General features: G+C 46.4%; 1 protein-coding gene across 5 annotated transcripts in view; it reads right to left on the minus strand.

Annotated features, from left to right (window-relative positions):
- LOC144132646 (lysosomal aspartic protease-like) overlaps positions 1 to 20,888 on the minus strand; it is a 92,089-nt gene that overhangs the window by 46,063 nt on the left and 25,138 nt on the right. For 3 of the 5 annotated variants that reach the window (XM_077665201.1, XM_077665200.1, XM_077665199.1), the window contains 4 exons: positions 13,652 to 13,905; positions 11,045 to 11,188; positions 3,742 to 4,722; positions 2,837 to 2,981 (listed from right to left, as the gene is read on the minus strand). In XM_077665201.1, coding sequence (XP_077521327.1) covers positions 2,860 to 2,981; positions 3,742 to 4,722; positions 11,045 to 11,188; positions 13,652 to 13,874 — 1,470 coding nt within the window. In that variant the 5' untranslated portion in view covers positions 13,875 to 13,905 and the 3' untranslated portion in view covers positions 2,837 to 2,859. Of the gene's footprint in view, positions 1 to 2,836; positions 2,982 to 3,741; positions 4,723 to 11,044; positions 11,189 to 13,651; positions 13,906 to 14,051; positions 14,113 to 20,888 lie in introns of those variants that run through there. The other 2 variants (XM_077665202.1, XM_077665208.1) reach the window with 2 other exon arrangements.

Consider the following 20,888-nt stretch of genomic DNA (forward strand, 5'->3'; position numbering starts at 1 on the left):
CTTTTTTGAACTGGCGTTTTTTTTCTCATTAATACTGTTCCTTCTTAAAACGTTGGTTTCGAATTAGTGGTTTTTTAGAGGTGGAATAGTTTCCTTCATAAGGGCGTCTTACCAGGAGTAGTTGTAAATGAGGAATACATCTGAGGCATATATGAGTGGATTATTAACAAATAGTAGTGATAAATTTCTATTGCAAACCTGTCAGCTGCAACTGGATTAATGCATGTTTTTTTACACGTATGTTAGCCCATATAAACTTCTCATGCTCGCGATGCATTCCTTTTCATAACTAAGCAGTGTTCAGTTACAAAGCATTGCGTTTACTCAAAGTTCAAAACACTTAAAATCGCAAACAACCAATCTGTGCACTTCATCTGCTTATTAAAAACAAATGGAGGGGACACTTAGGCTATGCCTTAAAGGTATGACGCCATCGCGTAATGCTTTAATTCCCATGTATGCAGAAGGTCATTCTCTACTTTACATTCCTAGATCCCTGTGAATTCTCATACCCCTCCTGGCGCAGTGCTGCAGCGGTTAAGCAATTGTTATTTGAACCAATTTCATTTCACACTGCTACCCCCTCTGGCAGCGGCTGAGGTTAGAGCGGTGTAATTCTTTATTAAAATAAAACAAAAATAAGACCTTAAATGTAGAGTCTCAAGAATTTGTGTGCATGCACCAGACTGTAGTGCATTCTTTTTGCTTTTCTGTGTTTAGTTCCCCAGAAATATCAAGCAACGTTAAATACATGTCGCTAATAATTACAGTCCTACATAATAATATTTATAATAATTGGTTTTTGGGGAAAAGAAATGGCGCAGTATCTGTCTCATATATGTCATTGGACACCTCAACCGCGCCGTTAGGGAAGGGATAAAGGAGAGAGTAAAAGAAGAAAGGAAGAAAGGTGCCGTAGTGGAGGGCTCCGGAATAATTTCAACCACCTGGTGATCTTTAACGGGCACTGCCAACTTAGTTTTTTCTTTTCAAATTCACTTGTTATCATGCTACAGTACACACAGAAAAGCAACCCGGAGCAGACACAAATAATTAGATACACTACGAGGCATAGATAAGAAGCGTCTAAATTAAACCGGGTGCATTATACTGTTCGACGAAATAATGTCATCACTTATGGAAAGCGACGACTTTTTCACACTAGTCAACAAGAAAATTCTCTTTGAGCAACAAGTCAGGAGAAATTTGTCCTTGTGCAGTAATTCAGAAAACAAGTTGTCTATAATTTTCACTACTCCACTAAGAACAAGATCTAGCCACACAAAAAATGTTTGGGGAGCACGGCATGCCGAAACTGTTGGAGTGCTTTTTCGTATTGCGTCCACTAACGTTATCAACTATACGTCCACCGTCATTTCCCTACGCACCGGGCTTCGGCTATAGCGCTTTTGAAAAGAACAGTTCAGCTCAATACTCGAAGTGCGTAAAACAGTTCAATACAGCCATAATTCTCAACATAAGCCTATCTCTGACTTCGAAGACAGAATACATTGCTCCTATACTAGGACCTTGCAGCGACTTGCTGCCCACCCCTCTCGAGGAGTTACTCGGCATAACCTTGTTCATGTCGAAGCTAAAGTGGGTGGTGCTTTCCAACTAGGCACTCTCTAATGTTTAATATTCTTGCCAATACAACAAAAATAGAACCTCTTTCATTCAAGCTTTGGCACAATTATTTCGGCAACGCCGTCCCCCACGAAGCCCGTAAATCAAGCTAGGTGGGGGTCACCACTAGACTTTATTTAGGTCCGCTTCACCGCTAGCAGCGCTGCGGCGTGGAGAGAATACAACATGACGATGATGATGTTGCAGATTATTAGCGCAAGGGCAGCTTTGGCCAAAGAGCACCATGGCACGAGGATTTTGTCTTTAAAATAGTTGGGGGCAACGTCTCATTTTTTAAGGATGTCAGCCCAGTAATGCTTAGCAACAGGCGATAGGACAGCTTCTGCCCTTTATATCACCCGTTAGTCCCCGGCCCCACCGGGTATCGAAGAATTAGTACAAGAGGTCAAAGGCCACCTACCCTCAAGTGCAGCTCACAATCACCTCGTCAAGCGGCTTGAGAGCGTTGTTGCTGGTAGCAGGTGGCCGGCAGTGATCGAAGAGAGCCGTTCGCAGAAAAGATTCTTGCAGGGGTTCATTGTTGCGATCGATTTACCGAATATTCCGTTGAACCTTATGTCCATAAACATGTATGATATTGTTATACTGCAATTTTCAAATCGATTATTTTTCTGTCCGATATGAAAAAAAATATGTGACATATCCGGGCTCTACTTTTCCCGGTGATATACGTTTATTACCTGTGCTTAGAGACAGCAGGGATAATTGTCGATTCAATAGCTTTTCCTATTTTTGTGTGAATACCCTCGCTGTGTAAATGAGCCGATTTTAAACGTTCGAAGTCACGCGTCATGTGGTGGCAGAAAAAATGAAGTAAAACAGTGTCTCTAAATCATGGTAAAAATCTTTGCAAATTCAAACAGCTAGCGAACTGTGCGAGTGCCACAACCGGGTGTTTTTTTAAGCAATTATTCTGCAATAACTGCATACGAACGTCCTGTTTGGAGAAAGGAAGCCCAATGTAAAAAAAAATATGTAAGCTTAACAAAGGGTGGCGTCCGCAGTGCTAAAACACTGAAACGTATCAAGCTATTAATGGACACTTCCACAAATAATAAAGATTGCTTCTCACTGATACATAGTTTTCCTGCTTAAGTTTTTGTATTTTCTAACATTATATATATACATGAGAGGCATTTTTCTTCAATATTGTGTAAAAAACAGAAACAAATCATCTCAATTATGCATGCGTTAATGGAAATTGTAGTTTTATTATTTTCCTTGCCGGCTCTGAGAAAAGTATTTCATGGCCCAAGCGCCGCAGACGGCAACATTCGCAATAGCCACCAGGTGAAGAAAGAAGTCGTAGGATCCAAGGACATCGCGGCAGTAACCTGCGAAATTTACATACATGTCCATGAATGACCTCTGTGGACTTTATACGAGTACCCGGCTCTCGAAAATAATCAAGAGCGCTTCACAACGGCGCGCCTACAACAACAGCAGTTGTGCATTATCCGAGAAACTCGTTGTAAAAAACTGTATTACGGTCACCTGCCATCTGCCGTCTACCAATTTAGTTCCTTCCTTCCTCTTCAATATTAATACTCGTCAATATTACTCGTGCCACGATGTAGCCGTTCCTACCACTTTAATTCATGACACAAGACACAGCAGTCTCTGATCTCAAAGCTGCGACAACAACTATGCACGAAAGTACGTGTTACATCCTCCCAAATGAGGCAAAGAACGGTATGATCGTCGGCGCTAGGCGGCGGTATCAATCAGCATTAAACTAAGTGACTTTAAGCCCTCTGTAATTTGTACGCGTGGATTCCAAACTGGACAATCCTACAGCACTTGCCGCATACTCAGGGGTGTCCGGTATCGCAATTTTAGGAAGAAAGTAGTTCTAGGAAGGCTTTTCTAAGCTTACCAGTCTCGCGCTCGCCTCTTTAGTGTGTCTTTCCAGCAGAGAAATTTAGAAAAGATTATTTGGAAACAAATAACGAACCGCGAACATTTGACACTCCTCGAAAAGATTCTAATTGTAAGAGGCAACAAAGAGAGTGGACTCCAATGTCTAGTGCTAAAAAATCCTCAAAATCTCGATAAGCGATATCAAATACAACAAAAATCCAACACTGTGCTTACCAACCAATGGAGGCCTTGTCAGGAGCGCCAGGCCGTTGCAGAATGTTGCTGCACCCATCACAAGCGGCAACGCGTCAATTCCAAAGTCTTTGACGAGTGCTGGAGCTTGCAGTGGCGCCCTACATCCGTTGCTGATACCTATGAGCACTGAGCAGGCGAGCATGATCGGGAGATTTGTAAACCACACGAATAGCTCGAAGGCTACCGCTTGGAGCAAGAATCCTAGGAACATCACGGCTTCAATGCTTAGGAAATCAGCGTCGATAATCAAGCCGCTCAATGGCCGGAGGATGACGTCTCCAACAGCAAACGATGTCGTGAGGAAGACGGCAATAGGAGGTGGCACTCCCCTGTCCTTCGCAATGTCCACCGACAGCAGAAGAAAGCCTGCCATCCCAAACATAAGGACGGTGAAAGTTAAGGCATGAATGGCGAACTGGATGCTTAAAAGTTTCCGAGCCATAAGAACCGGGCTTCCTTGGCTTCCTCCTTTCTCCCTCTCTCGCTTCGACCAAAGCGTGAACAACAAATTGACAGGTTTAGGCCTTCTGATGTTACTTTTTACCAGTGGAGGTGCGGCAGACGGCGCCAACTTGATATCCTGCGAAGTGCTTTCCTGTTTTTCGTGAGCGATTTTGACGAGTGTACCATCTTCAAGCGGCACATTACCGCTCCTCACAGCTGCCATTTCACAGAAAGTGCCAGTGTTGTCATCGCCTGAGAAGCGTCCTATACTTTTCATCCATTTCGGGCTTCGGATCGCGATGACTGCCGGACACGTATTGAGTGACAAGCCACACAGGAGGAGGAATGTTCCGCGGATGCCGTAGGTTGAGCGAAATAGTTCCACCAGTGGTGGTGCCAGCAGCATGTTGAGTCCGTAGAGGAAAAATAACAGGCTGCAGGCGGTCACACGGTACCTTTCAAAGTACTGTGACACAAGTACGTTGCAAGCGACGTACAGGCCTGATAGCGCCATGCCTGCGAGAAAATTGCTAGCGTAAGCAGAAAGACATAAAACCAGCGGAAAAACTCACACTGTTCCGATGTGCGGAAAGAAATTACTGGCCATTAAAGCTCGCGCACCAGCTCTATAAGAGAACTGAATCCCGATCCGGCACATTGCTGACACGTATAAAGGCGAATGCACATGACAGAACGGTGTTTTAGCACAGCTAGAGTTATGAAGACTCTATTCGGGCGAAGTGCTTTCGAAATCATTTCGAACGGCCACATTCCTTAGACAATTAGCATGGCAAAGAAATTCGGCAAGGAAATTTCACTCTTGTGCTGGCTGATCATTGGACTACGCAAATGTCAAACTTCTGGGATAAAATAATTGTATGCAAGAGTAAACAGCTGAGTTATCCAAGAACAGTGACGGTACCTTCTCGATCTTTCATTACATGTGGCCTGTAAAGAAGTACACTAATGAGAGTGGGGCTGCGTAAAATATGACTCATCGGAGAGTTGAGCTTCGGGAATGGCTCTTCTTGCTCAATAAGCGCCTCAGTGAAATGGGAGAGAGGCGCGGCAGTGGTGCGGTGTGGCTGTAGAGAAGACTATAAGAAAAGGTCATAAATTACTGATATCAAGGTCACTATTTGTTCGTACTGCTGTTTACCTTTCTCCGAAAGCGAAATATTTAATTACTTGCTACCGCAGATTGTCTCCCAAAATTTTTACTCTTTTGCGCCCTTTGTAAGACCTCCGCATGCCGCCGATTGAATGATTACGCCTTTTCTCTTGGAGAACTTTTTATTGCCCCTTTGAGCTGTTCAGTGCGCTGTGTCTTGGCCTTGTGGGTTTGTCAGAGACTTGCAGGGTCGATTAAGGTCATAAACAGTCAATTCCATTCTTTTTCATATCAGTACTATGGTGGAATGGTACTATGGTACAATGGTGGAACATCCAGGGCAGTCTGTAGTGATATTCTGAACTCACTAAATAGGTGAACACCCGGTTTTCAGGCGTTGTTCGAGTATCGGTGTGGCGGCGCTGCCGCTGGGAAGTGATCAATTTAGCTCACAGCTCGTTGAGTGGTCGGATACTGGCGTTGGAGGCGGTTCAGCGGGAGCCCATGCGTAATACGTCGAACGTCCATAGCCGCTTCGTCCCGTATGGCACTTGTTGTACGGTGACATGTTTCCGCAGTGCGGTAACTGTGCATGAAGGGATCAATAATGTGAGCGTCATCCCGGGAAACGCTCGACAACCGTGTTGTTTACACAACACATAACTGTAGTTTCTCACTCATTGTACCCGCTTTTTTCGATTTGACCTGTGCTCTATTTTGCACTCGAGCACGTCCGACGAATACCGCCGAGCGCCTAGCACCATGCGTCCGCCCACCAGAGCCCCTGGTACGAAACAATTAAGGAAACCTATTTGCCAGCATTTTGTTTCTCGTTGTCTATACCCTCCACTAGCTTAGACGCTTCCGTGGTGGCTCAGTACTATTGGAGCTTGGTTGCTGACCCGAAGGACGCGGTTCTATCCTGACCACGGCGGTTGCATTTCTAGAGCTAGAGGCCTGTGTATAGTGCGATGTAAGTGCACGGTAAAGAATTCCAGGCGGCTGAAACTATGTGGAGCCCTCTTGTACGGCGTCCCTCGAAATCTGAGTCAATTTGGGAGGTTAAACAAGGAGCACATCTGGCTCACTTTGTCGGTGGATAGCTAAACCGCACGATGACAAAAAATGCCCAAACGCTAGTTGGCAACTGAAACATCGTGCTCTTCCTCCCTCCAGATAGACGCCTCAGCGTCTATCTGGGAAATAAACCGGTTATACGCCTTTCTTTTCCTAAAAATTAATTGGTTGTTTAAACTGCAACGTCTCATTTGCTGCATGCAAAAGTGCCCAGGGCAAGCCGTCTCGCATCAGCGCTTTGCATAAATTGTGTAATTAATGTGTTTTTCTCCTCCTGTTCATCCCTTCCCTTACTCACTGTGTATGCAGTTCTAATGGAAGCAATATTGCCAGTGTTATCAAAACTATTCTCGATAAAAATTTACATTTGCTCAACTTTGTGTATTCGATCTATGTATAATTCACATCGATCAGAAGAACCATGGAGAGTGGCGAAGTGTACACCACAGCGGAAGAAGGCTGCATCGGCTAAAATCAAAGAATCTGGGCAGTGTGTACCGCTGGTAAATTTCAAACTGAACATTTGAAATGAATCCGCTCGTTTCGTCTATTTGTCTTATGAATAAGCCAGGGAAAAAACTTAGCTGATCACGTCGTAGTAACATCGCCGTGAAGGTATCGCTCGGGCGCCGATGCTGGTGCGTAAGCGAAGACATCCGCTGACCAACCAAACGACCACCTACGTCGCTAGTCGCACTTCATTGTACGTAATATATTACTCTGGCCTGGTACGTGTCACATCACTAGGTTTCGATTAAGTCGTTCCAAAGTAGATACCTCCTTAACTGTCCTGCTGACGATGGGTGTGTCGATGCCTAGAGAGATCATTTAAAGGCTTAGCAATGGGTCGATTTGTGCGAGATGGTAATTTGAGCTTGACACATGTCCTATCAGAGAGGTCCAGGTACTCCGCATACTGGGTCTCTTCATCCACAACAGGCTCAGCCTGAAATCCGCTATTTTCCAAACTCAAGCGCGTAGGCGAATTGGTCGGACACATGATCCATCGCGTTTCAGACAAACGCGGAGGGTTGCGGGGCAGGGACGCGCTTCGGCTCTCTCATGCCTTCGGTACCAGCAGGATCTTCTACTTCGTTCCGTATCTTCGCACTACTATGAAACAACACGAGACGCAAATCGACGCCATCATTAGAAAAGCTACAAAGCGAGCACTGGGCCTTTCAGTGGCCACGTTCAACGATAACTTGTCGGCTTTGGCGGCGCTCAAGTCCAACCACGAGTTACGGAAGTCCCACCTCGTGAACCAGTATACGTGGCTGTCGCAGACGGCATCTCGATCTCGCCTGCGTATCCAATACGAGTGCACTCCTGAGGATACATGTCAGATTCCGGGTCTATGGCGTCAGAAGTTCTGGGTCCTTCCACTCCCGCGCATTATGGACACGCAGACAAAAGAAGGTAGACGAGAGTCACGCGTTCAGCTCTTCGAACACCAACACGGATCAAACCACGGCGTATACTACGTTTACGTGGCAAGGTCATAGCCCATTGGATTCCATACGGCCGCCATAGCTCACAAAGCCCAACACTTTGACGGCCTGTCATATCTAGCTGTAAATTCAACGCAAGCGAGGAGGTAGCTATTTTTCTGTCACCTCGGACCCGAATTCGAAGGTGATCGTCACAGAATCGCTTCGAGCCTGTGAACACTACCTGGCTGTCGAGGTTTCACCGTTAGCCTACCATATTCTAAAGCAGGCAGTAAGAGAATCGGACCCTTCACCCAAGGGCATACTTCGGACTCCGGGTCACCAGGGCCTTAGAGGTAACTAGCCTGCGGACAGACGCGGCCGCCCGAACGCATACCAACCGAGCACCTCATCCACTTTCCTCCGGCTCACAGATAAGGCAAACGCTCCTGCGGTTCGGGAAACTTCTGTAATTCTATTGCGAACGGCATGGACTTTTCCCGGTGCCTGCTGAGGGCCTGAGTAAAGCCGATGAGTGAACTCTCAGGCGCCTGCAGACCAACACTTCGTTGTGTTCTGGAATAGCAAAACATTTTGACCCTAAAATTGATGGGCGCTGCCCTCGCTCTCGGGGGGTGTCCGAAAACTTCCACGTGGTTTGAGCCTGTCAGAAGAATCTTTCCCTTACTTCAAACCCTTCCCCTTCCCGAGAGGCTTAGGAGGCAGCCCTGCTCAATTGCTTGAGGCTGGAGTCTCAAAGGACTCTAGTCCAACGGGCGCGAGTAGCGGCCTCGTCCAGCGGGGTTCCGGACTAAGGACACCACCCGTGTAAAGGGCCATTTCCAGCCTTCAAACCCTCTTCACTGAATAAAGTTTTTACCACAACCCTCAGCACGCTTAGCACGATCGCTCTAGCGCGTGTCCCTCTGACATTAGCGCCGCTAGGCCTCGGCCGCAGCGTCTGAGACAGTATTAGACAGAAAGCAAGGCACGAGCTGTCTCCAGCCGCCGTAAACACTCCGTGCAGCATGGCCTCAGATTCAGCGCGCAGCTCTCAGGGGATGTACTATAACTGCACGACGCGCAATCGAGCGTGCATGTTAAGCGTGCTGACGGTGGTACACAAGGACGAATGAAGACTACAGAAAAGCTATTCAGAGCTGTACTAAATTATAATTTAAGTTGTTGTTGTATCCAATATTTAGCCGCAAAACATAATATTACCGCATTCGTTTTACGACCTACCGCGGTGGGTCTGTGGTTAAGAAGCTCGTCTACTAAGCCGAAGTACCCATAGGTTTGAACCCGACCGCGGCGGCCGCATTTCAATGGAGGCGAAACGCAAAAACCGCCCGTGTGCTGTGCGATGTCAGTGCACGGTTAACATCCCCAAGGGGTCGAAATTATTCCAAGAATCTGCATTACGGCACCTCTTTGTCTTCCTTTCTTCTTTCACTCCCACGTTTATCCCTTCCCTAACGGCTCGGTTCTGGTGTCCACTGAAATATGTGAGGCAGTTACTACGCCATTTCTTTGCTAAAAACCAGTATTAATTCTTTTTGTCACTTTCATTTGTTTTACTTCTTGTTGCATACATTGTGTAAAGATGAGGGTGTGATCATTGGTGGTAACGAATATTTTACGGCGTTCAGTATTTTAATTTGCTCGAGAAACAAAGATCATTCCGCTGACGATATCTCCTCACAGCGCCAGATTTCAAGTTTGTGTGCCGTCATACAACAATGAATTCACTGCAAACTTTTCCTGTCAATAAAAACTAGCTGTATGCCGATGTAGTGTTTTGCAATAGATGGACAAAACCCGCACCTCTGACATAAGAAATCGTCTTGCAAGTCAAATAATACAACAAAACCCCAGTTTTTGCCTTGACAGGTTTTAGCAAATATTTTTACACGCCCTCGTTCCTCGTGCGTAACACGTATGGCTGCCCTCTATGTTTCTCTACCGCTGCTCCGGACTTCTCTTCCTGCTTTGTTGGCGCCTGTGCACGCATTTGGAGGAGGCATTTGTACGTATTGTGTTAAATTCTGTGCCATGAGCAGGAAATACTGCGCAGCCCCAGGCTGACAGAGTAGCGAAGGCAGCCGTCGACAGTGCTTTCAGAGATTTCCTGCTCAGAGTGACAGCAAAAGTACATGAATGAAAGCTCTGGGAATCTTTCTTCCTAACGAACTGTGGCCCCTCTAAGGAGTACTCGGAACTTCGTCTTCTACCCTGAATACTGGTTGAAAACAAAGCAAGCTTTCACTTTTAATGTATCACTCAGATAAAGAACATGCTGGGCTGCGAAGTGCTAAGAGCCAGGAGAACAAAAATTAAGGCTGAAAATTTTCCCATTATCTTCTATAATCAAACACGCATAGGGAAGCGCAACTACCTGTCGGAGCAACCTACATATCGACTAGCCACGACCACTCCAAAAAGGTACGCGAACATGACTGCAAAATGATCACTTAAGCAAACTAATTTTTTCCAAAAACTGTGATAGATTGAAACTTGCTTCCAGAAGATGGTATTTCAGTCATCGATAACCATGATTTTTGTTCCTGGCTGTATTGGCGATTGTAACATGTTTTAATTTTTTGTGTTTATAATTTTTTATTACCTACATGCTGAATCTTTTCGTGCTTTTTGTGCGTTTTTGTGCGTTCTTGCAAATTGCTGTGAAAATTACATCTTTCTAAAACTCTTCCCTATGATAATGCCCATGGGCGACGCAGGTATTCTGCAGATAAAATAACAATAATAAACTTCCCTTCCCCTTAGTGTCCCGCTTCTCTAAGGCGCCAACAGCGCCGGCGAAGAGGTAGGAGTGTACTGGACAGCTTTCGCGGCACGCAGATATCTAATTCCAAGCGTCTCCGCACTGTCGAAAAGAACAGCTGGTGACCTATATTCATTGACGGCAAAGTGTGTTTCCACTTTTCGCGCAATGTGAGTTCGAGCGACTGGAAAAAGCTGGGCAAGGCCGCTAGTGTCTAGACCGCATTTTAATAGAGAGTGCCGGATGTTGATGAGACGCCGCTGAACCCCCACCTGCCTGAGCGCACAGGGACCGCTTAGATTGCGTGCATAGCTTGCTAATGTCTTATATTTCTTTAAAGCAACCTGCTACGAGCCACAGAAAGGCAGCCTTACACACCGCAACAAGAAACCGCAGTTTAACAACCCGTCCCCACACGCCTGTACTTTTTGTTACCTTGGATGAAGCCGAAGAAGAAGGTGAGCAGCAGTATGTTGTCAGTCAACGAGCAGGCACAAAGCGAAAGTGCTCCAGCGATCGAAGAGGCCCATAAGACGGCCCGGCATGAGAAACGCTGGCAAAAATACGCCGTGGCAGGCCCTGAAACACATACCAGATATTGTTATACGATAAAGTGCGTAACAACACAGCTCATATTATTGTAGATTCGTTTTTGTGACTTCCTTTGATAGCTTATTCGAGCTTTATACGCCATGAATTTAGCTGCCCATTAAGTCGACGGTATTAGTGCTCTTTAAATTGGTGCGTTATAGCCATGAATATGTGTTAGTTAAACGGCGCTTAGGAAATCGTACTTTCTGTGGAGTGAACAATGCAATAAATTCCAACGTTTTGATAAAATATTTCCTTTTCCGGTTGCCTGTAGTTATAAATACGGGTAGGCAACTTGTAGACACCACCGTTTCCGCATTCCCATTATGTTGTGACAGAAGCATGTAGGAAATAAAGACATCGCCGTTTGCAAAGTGCTGTGACGAGGAGGGTATTAAAAAACAGCGTGGCTGATCTTTCCTCAATAAACTCTTTTTCAGAAGAGCTCTTGTTTGATAAATTCTTGGTTGCCTAAGTAACAAAGCAGTCCGCAGAGTAATCCGCATTAGGCACTCATGAAAGAATAGTGCTTAGCTTTATGCTCAATATGAAAATTTTATAGCCTCATAGAAATCTTCCGACAAAATCTCACTGAGTCGTTTTCTTTAAATATTTCGGCGTTAGCTATGATGGCCCGGTTTAGTTTGCTGAAAGCTGCTGTTTGTGCATGTTGCGGCATATTGCGGCGCAGTTAACACATTTTTCTTTTATCAGTTGCCGTTTCAATTAGCGACGTGAAATGCGATTTCATATCTTTTTCGCGGTGTAATTCCTTGTACATGTCAGAATTTGGATACCTGTCCCAGTTTTTGATGCTTTATTTAAAGTGCCCGCTTTCTGATGCAGTGTGCGTCTTATTTTGCAGTGTAATGTTACATCAAAATATTCCCTATAGTTCAACTGAATAGATTTACATTAGCCAATCCTCATTCAATTCAAAGGCACTTCACTCTGACATACGATTATTTTTGACCCGACAGATACTCTAGTTACATCAGAAAGACCGCGTAGTTGGCGGGGTGTTTATTGCCTAAGTGCATTATCTATGTATTATCGCGATCAAAACTTTGCGGGACGCGAGTGTGCACAAAAAGTTTTATTCGGGCGCGGTCATGTAATCCAGTTACCTGATATATGCCAAGATATAAAGGGACGTGCAATTCTCTCTCCGCTGGTGACCATACTACTTGAGTGGGTAGCCAGGCCCCCACAGCTACAATAAACGTTTTCCCAGAACATGCGTCCCGTAATAATTTCATTGCGATAGTACTTTCGTAATATTACACTGCCTGTTTAAGTACCTTTAACTCAGGTGGCTAGGTTATCAAAAATAAGCACGCAATAAAGCTTCATGTCTCACAGTACTTCACTGAACGCCAGAATGCAGCTTGGTTATTCATGTAAGATACCGGACCCGTAGCAATGGCTTAAAAGTCCATAAGGGCTAAGAATTGCAATACTTGTTTTATAACTTTTTTAAGTGCAGTCAACCTTAATGAATTGAGAGATATATTCCGCGCGTTTTTCGAGCATATGCACTTGGTAAAAATGTTATTTGCGTGGTTAAAAATGAGCACGTCTTTTTTCAGGTAGCGATCAAATACATCCACGCTTTGAAGCAACTTTGTCTGAGTGGCATAACTTTCACGTGTGGCGTGAACAGAGCAAGAACAACTTTAATAGAAGAGCAACGCGGTTTTACTAGGAAGTTGTTTGTAATATAAGCCAGAGTAGCTTACGGTGAACTTAAAGTCTCTGAAGCAATGTTATGCTTCAATCCCCTTCATTAAACGCGCGACATCATGTTTCTCGTTGTACTCTCGAAGTAGGCACCCCACGTGATGTGGTTGCGTTCTCATGGCCATATCGACCAATCAGGAATTTTTAGGTTTGAACACCAGCGGCGCCTGATTTTCTAGATGTGTACTATTTTAACGCTGTCGCGGTAAAAAAAATAGCCATTGTACCTTATGCACACCTTTATTGGAAAGAGAAAGAATGAAGCCTAAATATCTGCCTAAAAAGCGTGAAAATAAGCTCCTATTTTCAATCGGTCCACAGGCGCCAGTTGAGAGGATCGCGTCAAACCGCAGGTTTCTTATTAACAGAAGTGTTTCCCTTAAAAACGGAAATCAACTTAAATAATTATGACCTATAAAGCGAGCACGGTGTATCTCTGGGTATGCCCATGGGCTTCTTAGGACGCTTTCTCGGGTTACATTCTGGCTATGTGGAGCCTGTGTATATTAACGCTCACAAAAAACACCTTTGTATTGAGATTTTATTGCATGGTAATATAAGGCTTGTGTTCGGAATTTCCTGTGCTGCTCTGCTTTGCAGTGTATACACCAGCGCTTCATTGGTAGATAAACGTCATTTACCCTTCGAAACACTGTAGTTGTGGTTTTTCTAATTTTTCCGTCAGACGAGATTTGTTACAGGTCTTCGTACCTGCCAGTGAGGTGCACGCTGCGGAGAAAACGAGAGGCCACGCCGCCTGCTCCCTGCTAGCACCGAAGTCATGAATGATGCCGTAGAAGAGGACTCCCATGGATTGCTGTGAAATGGTCCCCATGAACATCACCCAGCTTAGCAAGCCTGCCGTCACCCAGCTCCAGCGGGAGTCAACCCCGAACCGCCGATTCTCCTTGAGGCGAGCCGCTGTGATCGCCATACTTCCACCTCGGGAGCTTTTGACGAACTCACTGCGATGACAGCGAAAAGGTCACCACGCAATATGCAGGTATCCGCGTCATTTACTTTTAGATGTCTTAAGAATTCACAAACGTGTATGAAATTCTCTCATGAATGTTCTGCTCAACACATGCACAACTGAAGTTCCAAAGCTTACCCGCTTCGCGATCCACTCAAAGTGAAAGCTTAGCTCCGGTAGGCGAGCCGTATCAAATCACATTAAAGTGATGTAGAGGTAGAAAGGAAACAGGTGCAGGCGCTTCCTGTTTTAAAAACACAAAGTACTATATGAAACGCATTATGTATTGTTCCGCTGTGGAGCGAAAGTGTATTTCGTTGTGAAGATTTCAGGGAATCTGAAATTATGTTGTTATTGAACGCAGATGTAGGACAAAATTTGCGTTCATTCCGTGCGGGCCATGATGATACTGGAAGCTAAGAGTTTTATCGTGTCAGAAAATGTTCGCCATGGAGTGACGGGCCGATACGTTTACTTATTTACTCTCGAGGCCTATGAAGTATTACAGAGAGAGTGGTTAAAGGGGTTGAAGGAAAACCGAGTCTGAAGATGCCAAAGGAAGAGTACAAAGCACACATAAAATTATCACATAGTGCAGGGCTGTCAATAAATGTTCAGCGTGCAATAGGTCGTACAGTCAAGAAAGCAAATTTTTTACCGCGTCATTGAATACCGCAGAACGAAGGGGTACAAAATAATTTTGCTATGTGGGCCACAATGAGAAAATTTCGTCGCCCACAGGTCAGGAGCCGGGTAATTGCAGCTTGAGGAGGGTAACTGAACATTGTGATTTTTTCTGAAGAGACCGCAGCCTGCACAGTGTTATATAAAAGAAACTACAAAAATAATTGACATCGTCGAAAACAGGTATGGAGGTCACCCAGGCAGGCTACCATGGCCGCATTTATTGAGGGCTGACGGAGAGGAGATAACAGCGGAGTGGTGGCAGCAGCTTCCAGCCCTGGCCAAGGTCCCGAGCGTTATCCACAGCGCGTGCTTGGGGCGCTTCATCCTTTTCGGCATTTCACCGCTGCCAGCCTCGCGGTTCACTACAGGGCTCCCCCCCCTAGACGATCAGTCGGTTGTGTCATGAGTCGGGCAGGCCGTCCGCGGTCCGAAGGCGTGGCTCAGGCGAGCGACCCTGGCCGTGACGTAGATGCCGAGCTTGCGGAGGGCGTTTAGGGACGCGTAGCAGCAGTGGAGGGAAGTGGATAGGCCCGCTGTGTGGACTCAGCACCGGCGGGTCTGGTGCAGCAATCAACGGCTGACGCATGATGGACGGCGCCGCCGAAGGAGCTAGGCGTGCCGCGGGTTGTGAGATTCGAGTAACTGTTGCCGGGTGCAGCTGCCCGGTAGCCAGGCGGGCAGCTACAAAAGGCACAGCGAGGTGCGAGGCGGGGAAATGGTTGTGGTGGAATGCATGTGGCTGCCGGGACACGGGCACAGCCAGCCGTGTACTGATTGGCTTTGACGCGACAGGCGGAAGCACAATGGGCGGCCTTGCCACTGGCGCAGAGGTGGTCATGACGGAGACGCCGGCGAAGTAGCGGCATTTTGACATCTGGAGGCGCCCTCAGCCCCGCAACAGCAACCGGGGAAACGTCCGCTGGCCTGATCAGCCTTGACAGCTTGCGAGACGGCGGCTGATGAAGCCACAGCGAGGTGGTAACCGGAATCTGCTGTGGACGAGAGGTTGTGTTCGGTGGGCTCCCGTCGAACTGTCGTTTGGCGGCGGCCGAACCACAGGTGTCAGGCGTCTGTGAAGATTCTAACACTGGTGCGGAGCAAGAAGAACCCACAGCCGAGGTCTGGGTTGGCTGGAGGACAGGCGCTGGTAGCAGTTCAGGACCCTTGTCAGGCAAAGTAGGGCGGGTGGTAATTGCAGTGGTTGGGACTTCTGTCACCGGTTTGGCCTGCTCATCCTGCTTCGTGTCACTGTTAGTGCGTTGCGGACCTTTGCAGGAGGTGGAAGTGCGCCTAGCAGGCGTGGCTGTGGCCGAGACCTTTTTAGCATATGCTGGCTGCGGTGTCAACATAGCTGCAGAGGCCTGTGGAGCTGTTGGTTGTGTCGAGGCAGACGGGGACGCCGAAAATCACGACACGCATGTTGCTGAAGAGCGTCCCTTGTCGTCATGAGGTAGAGTGGATCGCGCGAGAGTACTGACGGGAGTGTGCGAGCAAGGCGAAGCTGGAGCCACTGTCAAACGGGTTCTTTCAGCTGTACTGGCTTCTGGTGCCCCACTATGTGGTGGATTACTGGGAGCGGGGTGGTGGAGTGGAGCCCCATAAAAACAGAAAAAAAGCTTTTTCCAATCCATCAAACAGGTGGTCGTCCTGCGGCGGAAGGACAAACTGGTCAAAGATGCTGGCGGACAGCTTCCACTTGACGAGGAGGAACCGCCCAATCTGGGACGACACGCATGGACGTATAGCTGAACCTCCACTTGCGCGAGCCATGCAATGGGGCTGTTAGGGCGGAATGTCCACAGCTGTAATCGGGACGGGTCCTGGCGCGGGATCGGGCGCCATTCATTTTGCGGTAGGTCCATGGCGAGGCCGGAACTCGAAGGTACAGCTGCGGTGCTTCGGTTGAGAGGGCGTTCGGGCTGTCCGAGGCCACCACAATGTATAGGTCGCCCAGGCAGTTGACCGTGGCCACATTTATTGAGGGCTGAGGAAGAGGAGGTAGCATCGGAGCGACGGCGACAGCTTCCGGCCCTTGGCCAAGCTCCTGAGCCTTCTCCCCAGCGCGTTCTGGGGACACTTCGTCCTTTTCAGCTTTTCACCACTGCCAACCGCGCGGGTCGCTACACAGGTTTTAATTGTGAATCGCTGGAATCAACTTCAGCTCTAAGCATACGAAAATTAAAGATTGCAAAAGCTTAACAGCGACAACAGAAGAAATAACTAGAATTAGGGCTTCTGAGGCGACGATTTGCATTTTGGCTTTAAGGTAGTAATCTGTCTTCTTTGAACCAAGAGTTGACTTGTTCAGTTTGACTAAAGATTGTAGGTGCTCGCTAAACTATGTGATACGAACCTTGCAGAGTCTTGTCGCTTGATGTCGCAGAGCTAGAATAATCGTCGAATAGAAAGAAATGTTAAACTACGGGACACCGAGGTGTTCAAACTTCTTTTGCAATGTGGTGCTTGCTTGAAGTTTAATAACCTCCATTCTCTACAGTGGCGCAAAATCACCGACTCGCCCAGGAACGAATAAAGAGGAAGTTTCAAAGTGTTTGGAGAAGCTGCGGATTTCTTCAAACTTAATTTCTAATTGCTGCTTCAGTTGTTCTTCCTGAGATGGCGGGAGAAATCTGCGAAAACATCGCAAGGTTCTTGGCAACATGCTTTAGTGTCTTTGGAGTTTGACAAGTGTTCAGCTTCTTTGCTCTTACCGGTCAATGCCAGAGCTGCAGTTTGACCTGAAATGCGCGGGCATTCTAGTTTATTCTCGCTACAATTTTTTTATGCAGTTTTCTGTTCAAGAATTGACTTGCAAATATGTAATTCCCGAAACAAATTTCTGCTCAAAACATGCAGCACTGATGTTTCAAATCTTTCCTGTTTCGCGCTCCACTCACAGCACTAGCTTAGCTTCCATGAACCAATCGTATCAATTCTCAATAAAGTGATGTGGAGCTCAATGACAGCCCAGGTGAATTTTTTGTCTCCTTCAAAAAGCAGTCAATTACATATCTCAGGCAAATACATGTCCTCAGCACTTTTCAGTAGCTGAATCAGCACACGTACGTGAGGTATAGGATATTCCTTTTAATTGTATTCCTACTCTTGTTGCATAATAGTGAAATGATGATTGCTGAGCCCTCCAGAAAGAATGAAGTTCACTGCGCCAAACACACTGCCCTTGACAGATTTCATATTTAGTGTCTTAATTCGCAGTGCTGCCTGACATACTATGAAGCACGTCACTGCAAAACTGTTTGGTTACCCCGAGCCATGCTAGCTTTGTTCGCTCGATGTTGTTAACGCAACGTCGTTGGGACACACACAATCCACTTGCACTATGAGTCTGTGCATTCAACAACTACTTCAAGGAACGAAATTTAGTTCGCTTCACTAATGGTGCCTTTGGTAGCGGCAACTTTTAACACTCCGGTCACGTTGAGATTTTTGTCTACGCCCCTAACGGGAACAAAGCACTGTGCCAACAAGGTGTTTTTTTTTTAGCTAGGCGGTTGTATGGAGAGATAACGTGCTTAAAAGAGAACTGGCGCGAGGATTAGCTGTATTCTTAGCGCAGGCGCTTCACCATTTCTTTCATTAAATTGCTTCCTTTCGCTTTCTGGTGTAGGGCAACATCGATCCTCGCGGCAGTGCTATTTCATGCCCAGTGTGTCACATCATGTGTTATCCCTCATGTCAGTGGTTTCCCTAATGACAATAAAAGGGCATTGAAGTCCTTACATTCGGTCATCAAAGCGGTCCAATGTCGTGGCGCACGTCAGTAATATTCTCCGCAAGAGTGTTGCCGTAAAGGCTTATTTTTCTGAGTTCTTTTTTCATGCTAAGAGGGATAGAGCCTATGGCTTCAAGCAAGCCGTTTTTGACAATAAGTGCTTGAGGCAAGGGCTCGACAAAAGTTTCTTTTAGATGTTACAGAGTGAAGCTTTCTCTCAATATTTCTTCCGCTATTTCAACAGGCTGATAAAATCTTATCGCAAATTACTTGTCGCGCGATTCTGTGAAGAAATATGACTATTTTCATAGAGATTTAAAACACCGCTTCTAACCTTCACCTTTTCGCTTCCTTTAAGCCTTCGACTCCTACATTCGTTCAATGAACTTTCACTTCAAAACAACAATCTTTCTAGTGGCACAATAGGGGTAGAAAATATACCAACAGATGTGGCAGAGAACACACGCACTTTATACCAGGCTGCCGCCGAGTGGCAAGTGGCATGACGACGCAACCTAAGATAGCTTCGCCATTAGTATCCCAAGGGGTGAGAAGAACTCTCGCCGAGAAAGCGAGTGTAAAATGCGGTGTGTGGAGGTTAATGTCCGGAAGCGGCAAGTGGATACATGCAACACTGGAAACACGCCAACACCATCGTATACCTAAAGCCGGAAAACCGATATCACTAGACAACATCCGTCGCATATCTCCGACTAGATGCGTAGGTGAGTTATTCTAGCATAGCGTGCTACGAAGGCTATAGCCATACCTAGAGACTAGCAACTTGTTTTGTAGGCAAAAATTTTGGCTTCTGACCTCGCCTTTCAACACACGTCATGCTACTCAAACTCAAAGAAAATGTTCTAAACAATCAGGCACACAAAGCCGCGAACTGGGCAATACTCGCGCTAGGCATATATAAAGGCATCAGCAATATCACTCATTACGGCATTTCAGCCAAACATACAAATAAACCTGCTGCACGCGTACATGTAAATATGCACAAGCATTCCTCTGCCACCTCATGGCGACTTTCTCGTTGGGAGCCCTCACAATACCCAACGTCCATGTACCCTACCGCGGCACTACACAAGGATCAGTTTTATCACCCCTCCAATTCGACATCGCCCTCACTATCCTGGCAAGCCACACGAAAAAAGATCCCGAATCTTCACTACGCAATATATTCCGATGACATCACAGGGTGATCCACCACCGGAGCACCAGGGCATGTTAAGTCAAGTTTATTTCAGCTTTTGTCTTACAAAAACTGTGGGTGACGCAAAAAAAAGCGGTTCGCAATGACCGCCTGACAAGCTTCGTCACCCGTAGAAGTTGGAAACATTAGCAGAAACAGTTACACATGAGAGTCATTATACATTGTTAGACATTGTTAGAGAAAGAAGAGGAAAAAGAGAAATGACAGGTAAAAATATTCAACAGAGTAACAAAATACAACCTAGTCAATGAACAGTTCCCTAATTGCAGAAGAAGTTATTTTGGTTAAATTACTATAGAGAGGGGTATGCAGGACACCTTACAAGGAACAAAAAGCACCATCAAAATGCAACACCATGAAGGAAAGCACGCGCCTCCAACCTGAAAAATTTACACACCGGAAGTCAGGACTTCCTTTAAAACGGCGGCACACCGCAATCACAATTTCCAAGCAACACACAGCCGCTTTCTTGATACAGGCACTACCTGAGGACCAGCAACCCTCAGAACCATGAACACCATACAAGCAGAATTTCCGGCCATACCTATTTCTATAGCACACGCCTACACCCTGCTCAAAGGCCACACGACCAACTGTGCAAATTCCAAAGCAGCATAGAGACTCCTTTGTAAAGGCACCGTTCTTTTCACCTTCAGCTCACATACATTTTACGCTACAAGGATCACAGCAACAAATCCTCATTACAAGGAGCCCTGGGCATGAGGACGTCCACGGCAATTAGTGCTTTAATGCGTTTTACCGCGAACTTAGCGGCCGGGCGTTCGTGGATCGTCTCACCAACACACGACCATACACCCACCCTCGAGCGAGCCCCTTCACTACCACAATGTCATAAAGCAAAACTCGTAAAGCCGCGTCATATAACCTCCTCCCCACTGCACACTAGACCACTCACAAAGAATACATTGGACACATCTTCAAAAGAACTCATTCCAAACCTCTCAGTTCGCGCACTTGTTCCACTCCACACACTTCCCTTCATACTGTACCACCTGCGGAGTCGTCCCACCCCACGCTATAACCCTAAATATGGGAGCGCCCACACCCCACATGTCTCCCGGTCATTCCTGCACTCACCACAACCTCCTGGGAAACCACCCTTATGTGTACACGACCTGCTGAACAATGCACGAATATTGAGGATTTAACCAGGCTTGGGTGGAGGGGAATGGCAGAGGGCTCTTCGGGTGAGGAGCCCTCCCAGGAACGTTTTAATCATTGTCAATAAGTAGAGTTTATCCTACTCCTTCTTCGCAAAAAGGGCTGACATTTTGGTGACTTGTGGGCCGCATGTAGCTTGTCTGAGAGCACTGCC

This window comes from Amblyomma americanum, chromosome 5 (assembly GCF_052857255.1).
Source record: "Amblyomma americanum isolate KBUSLIRL-KWMA chromosome 5, ASM5285725v1, whole genome shotgun sequence".
In the NCBI taxonomy this organism is placed as follows: domain Eukaryota; kingdom Metazoa; phylum Arthropoda; class Arachnida; order Ixodida; family Ixodidae; genus Amblyomma; species Amblyomma americanum.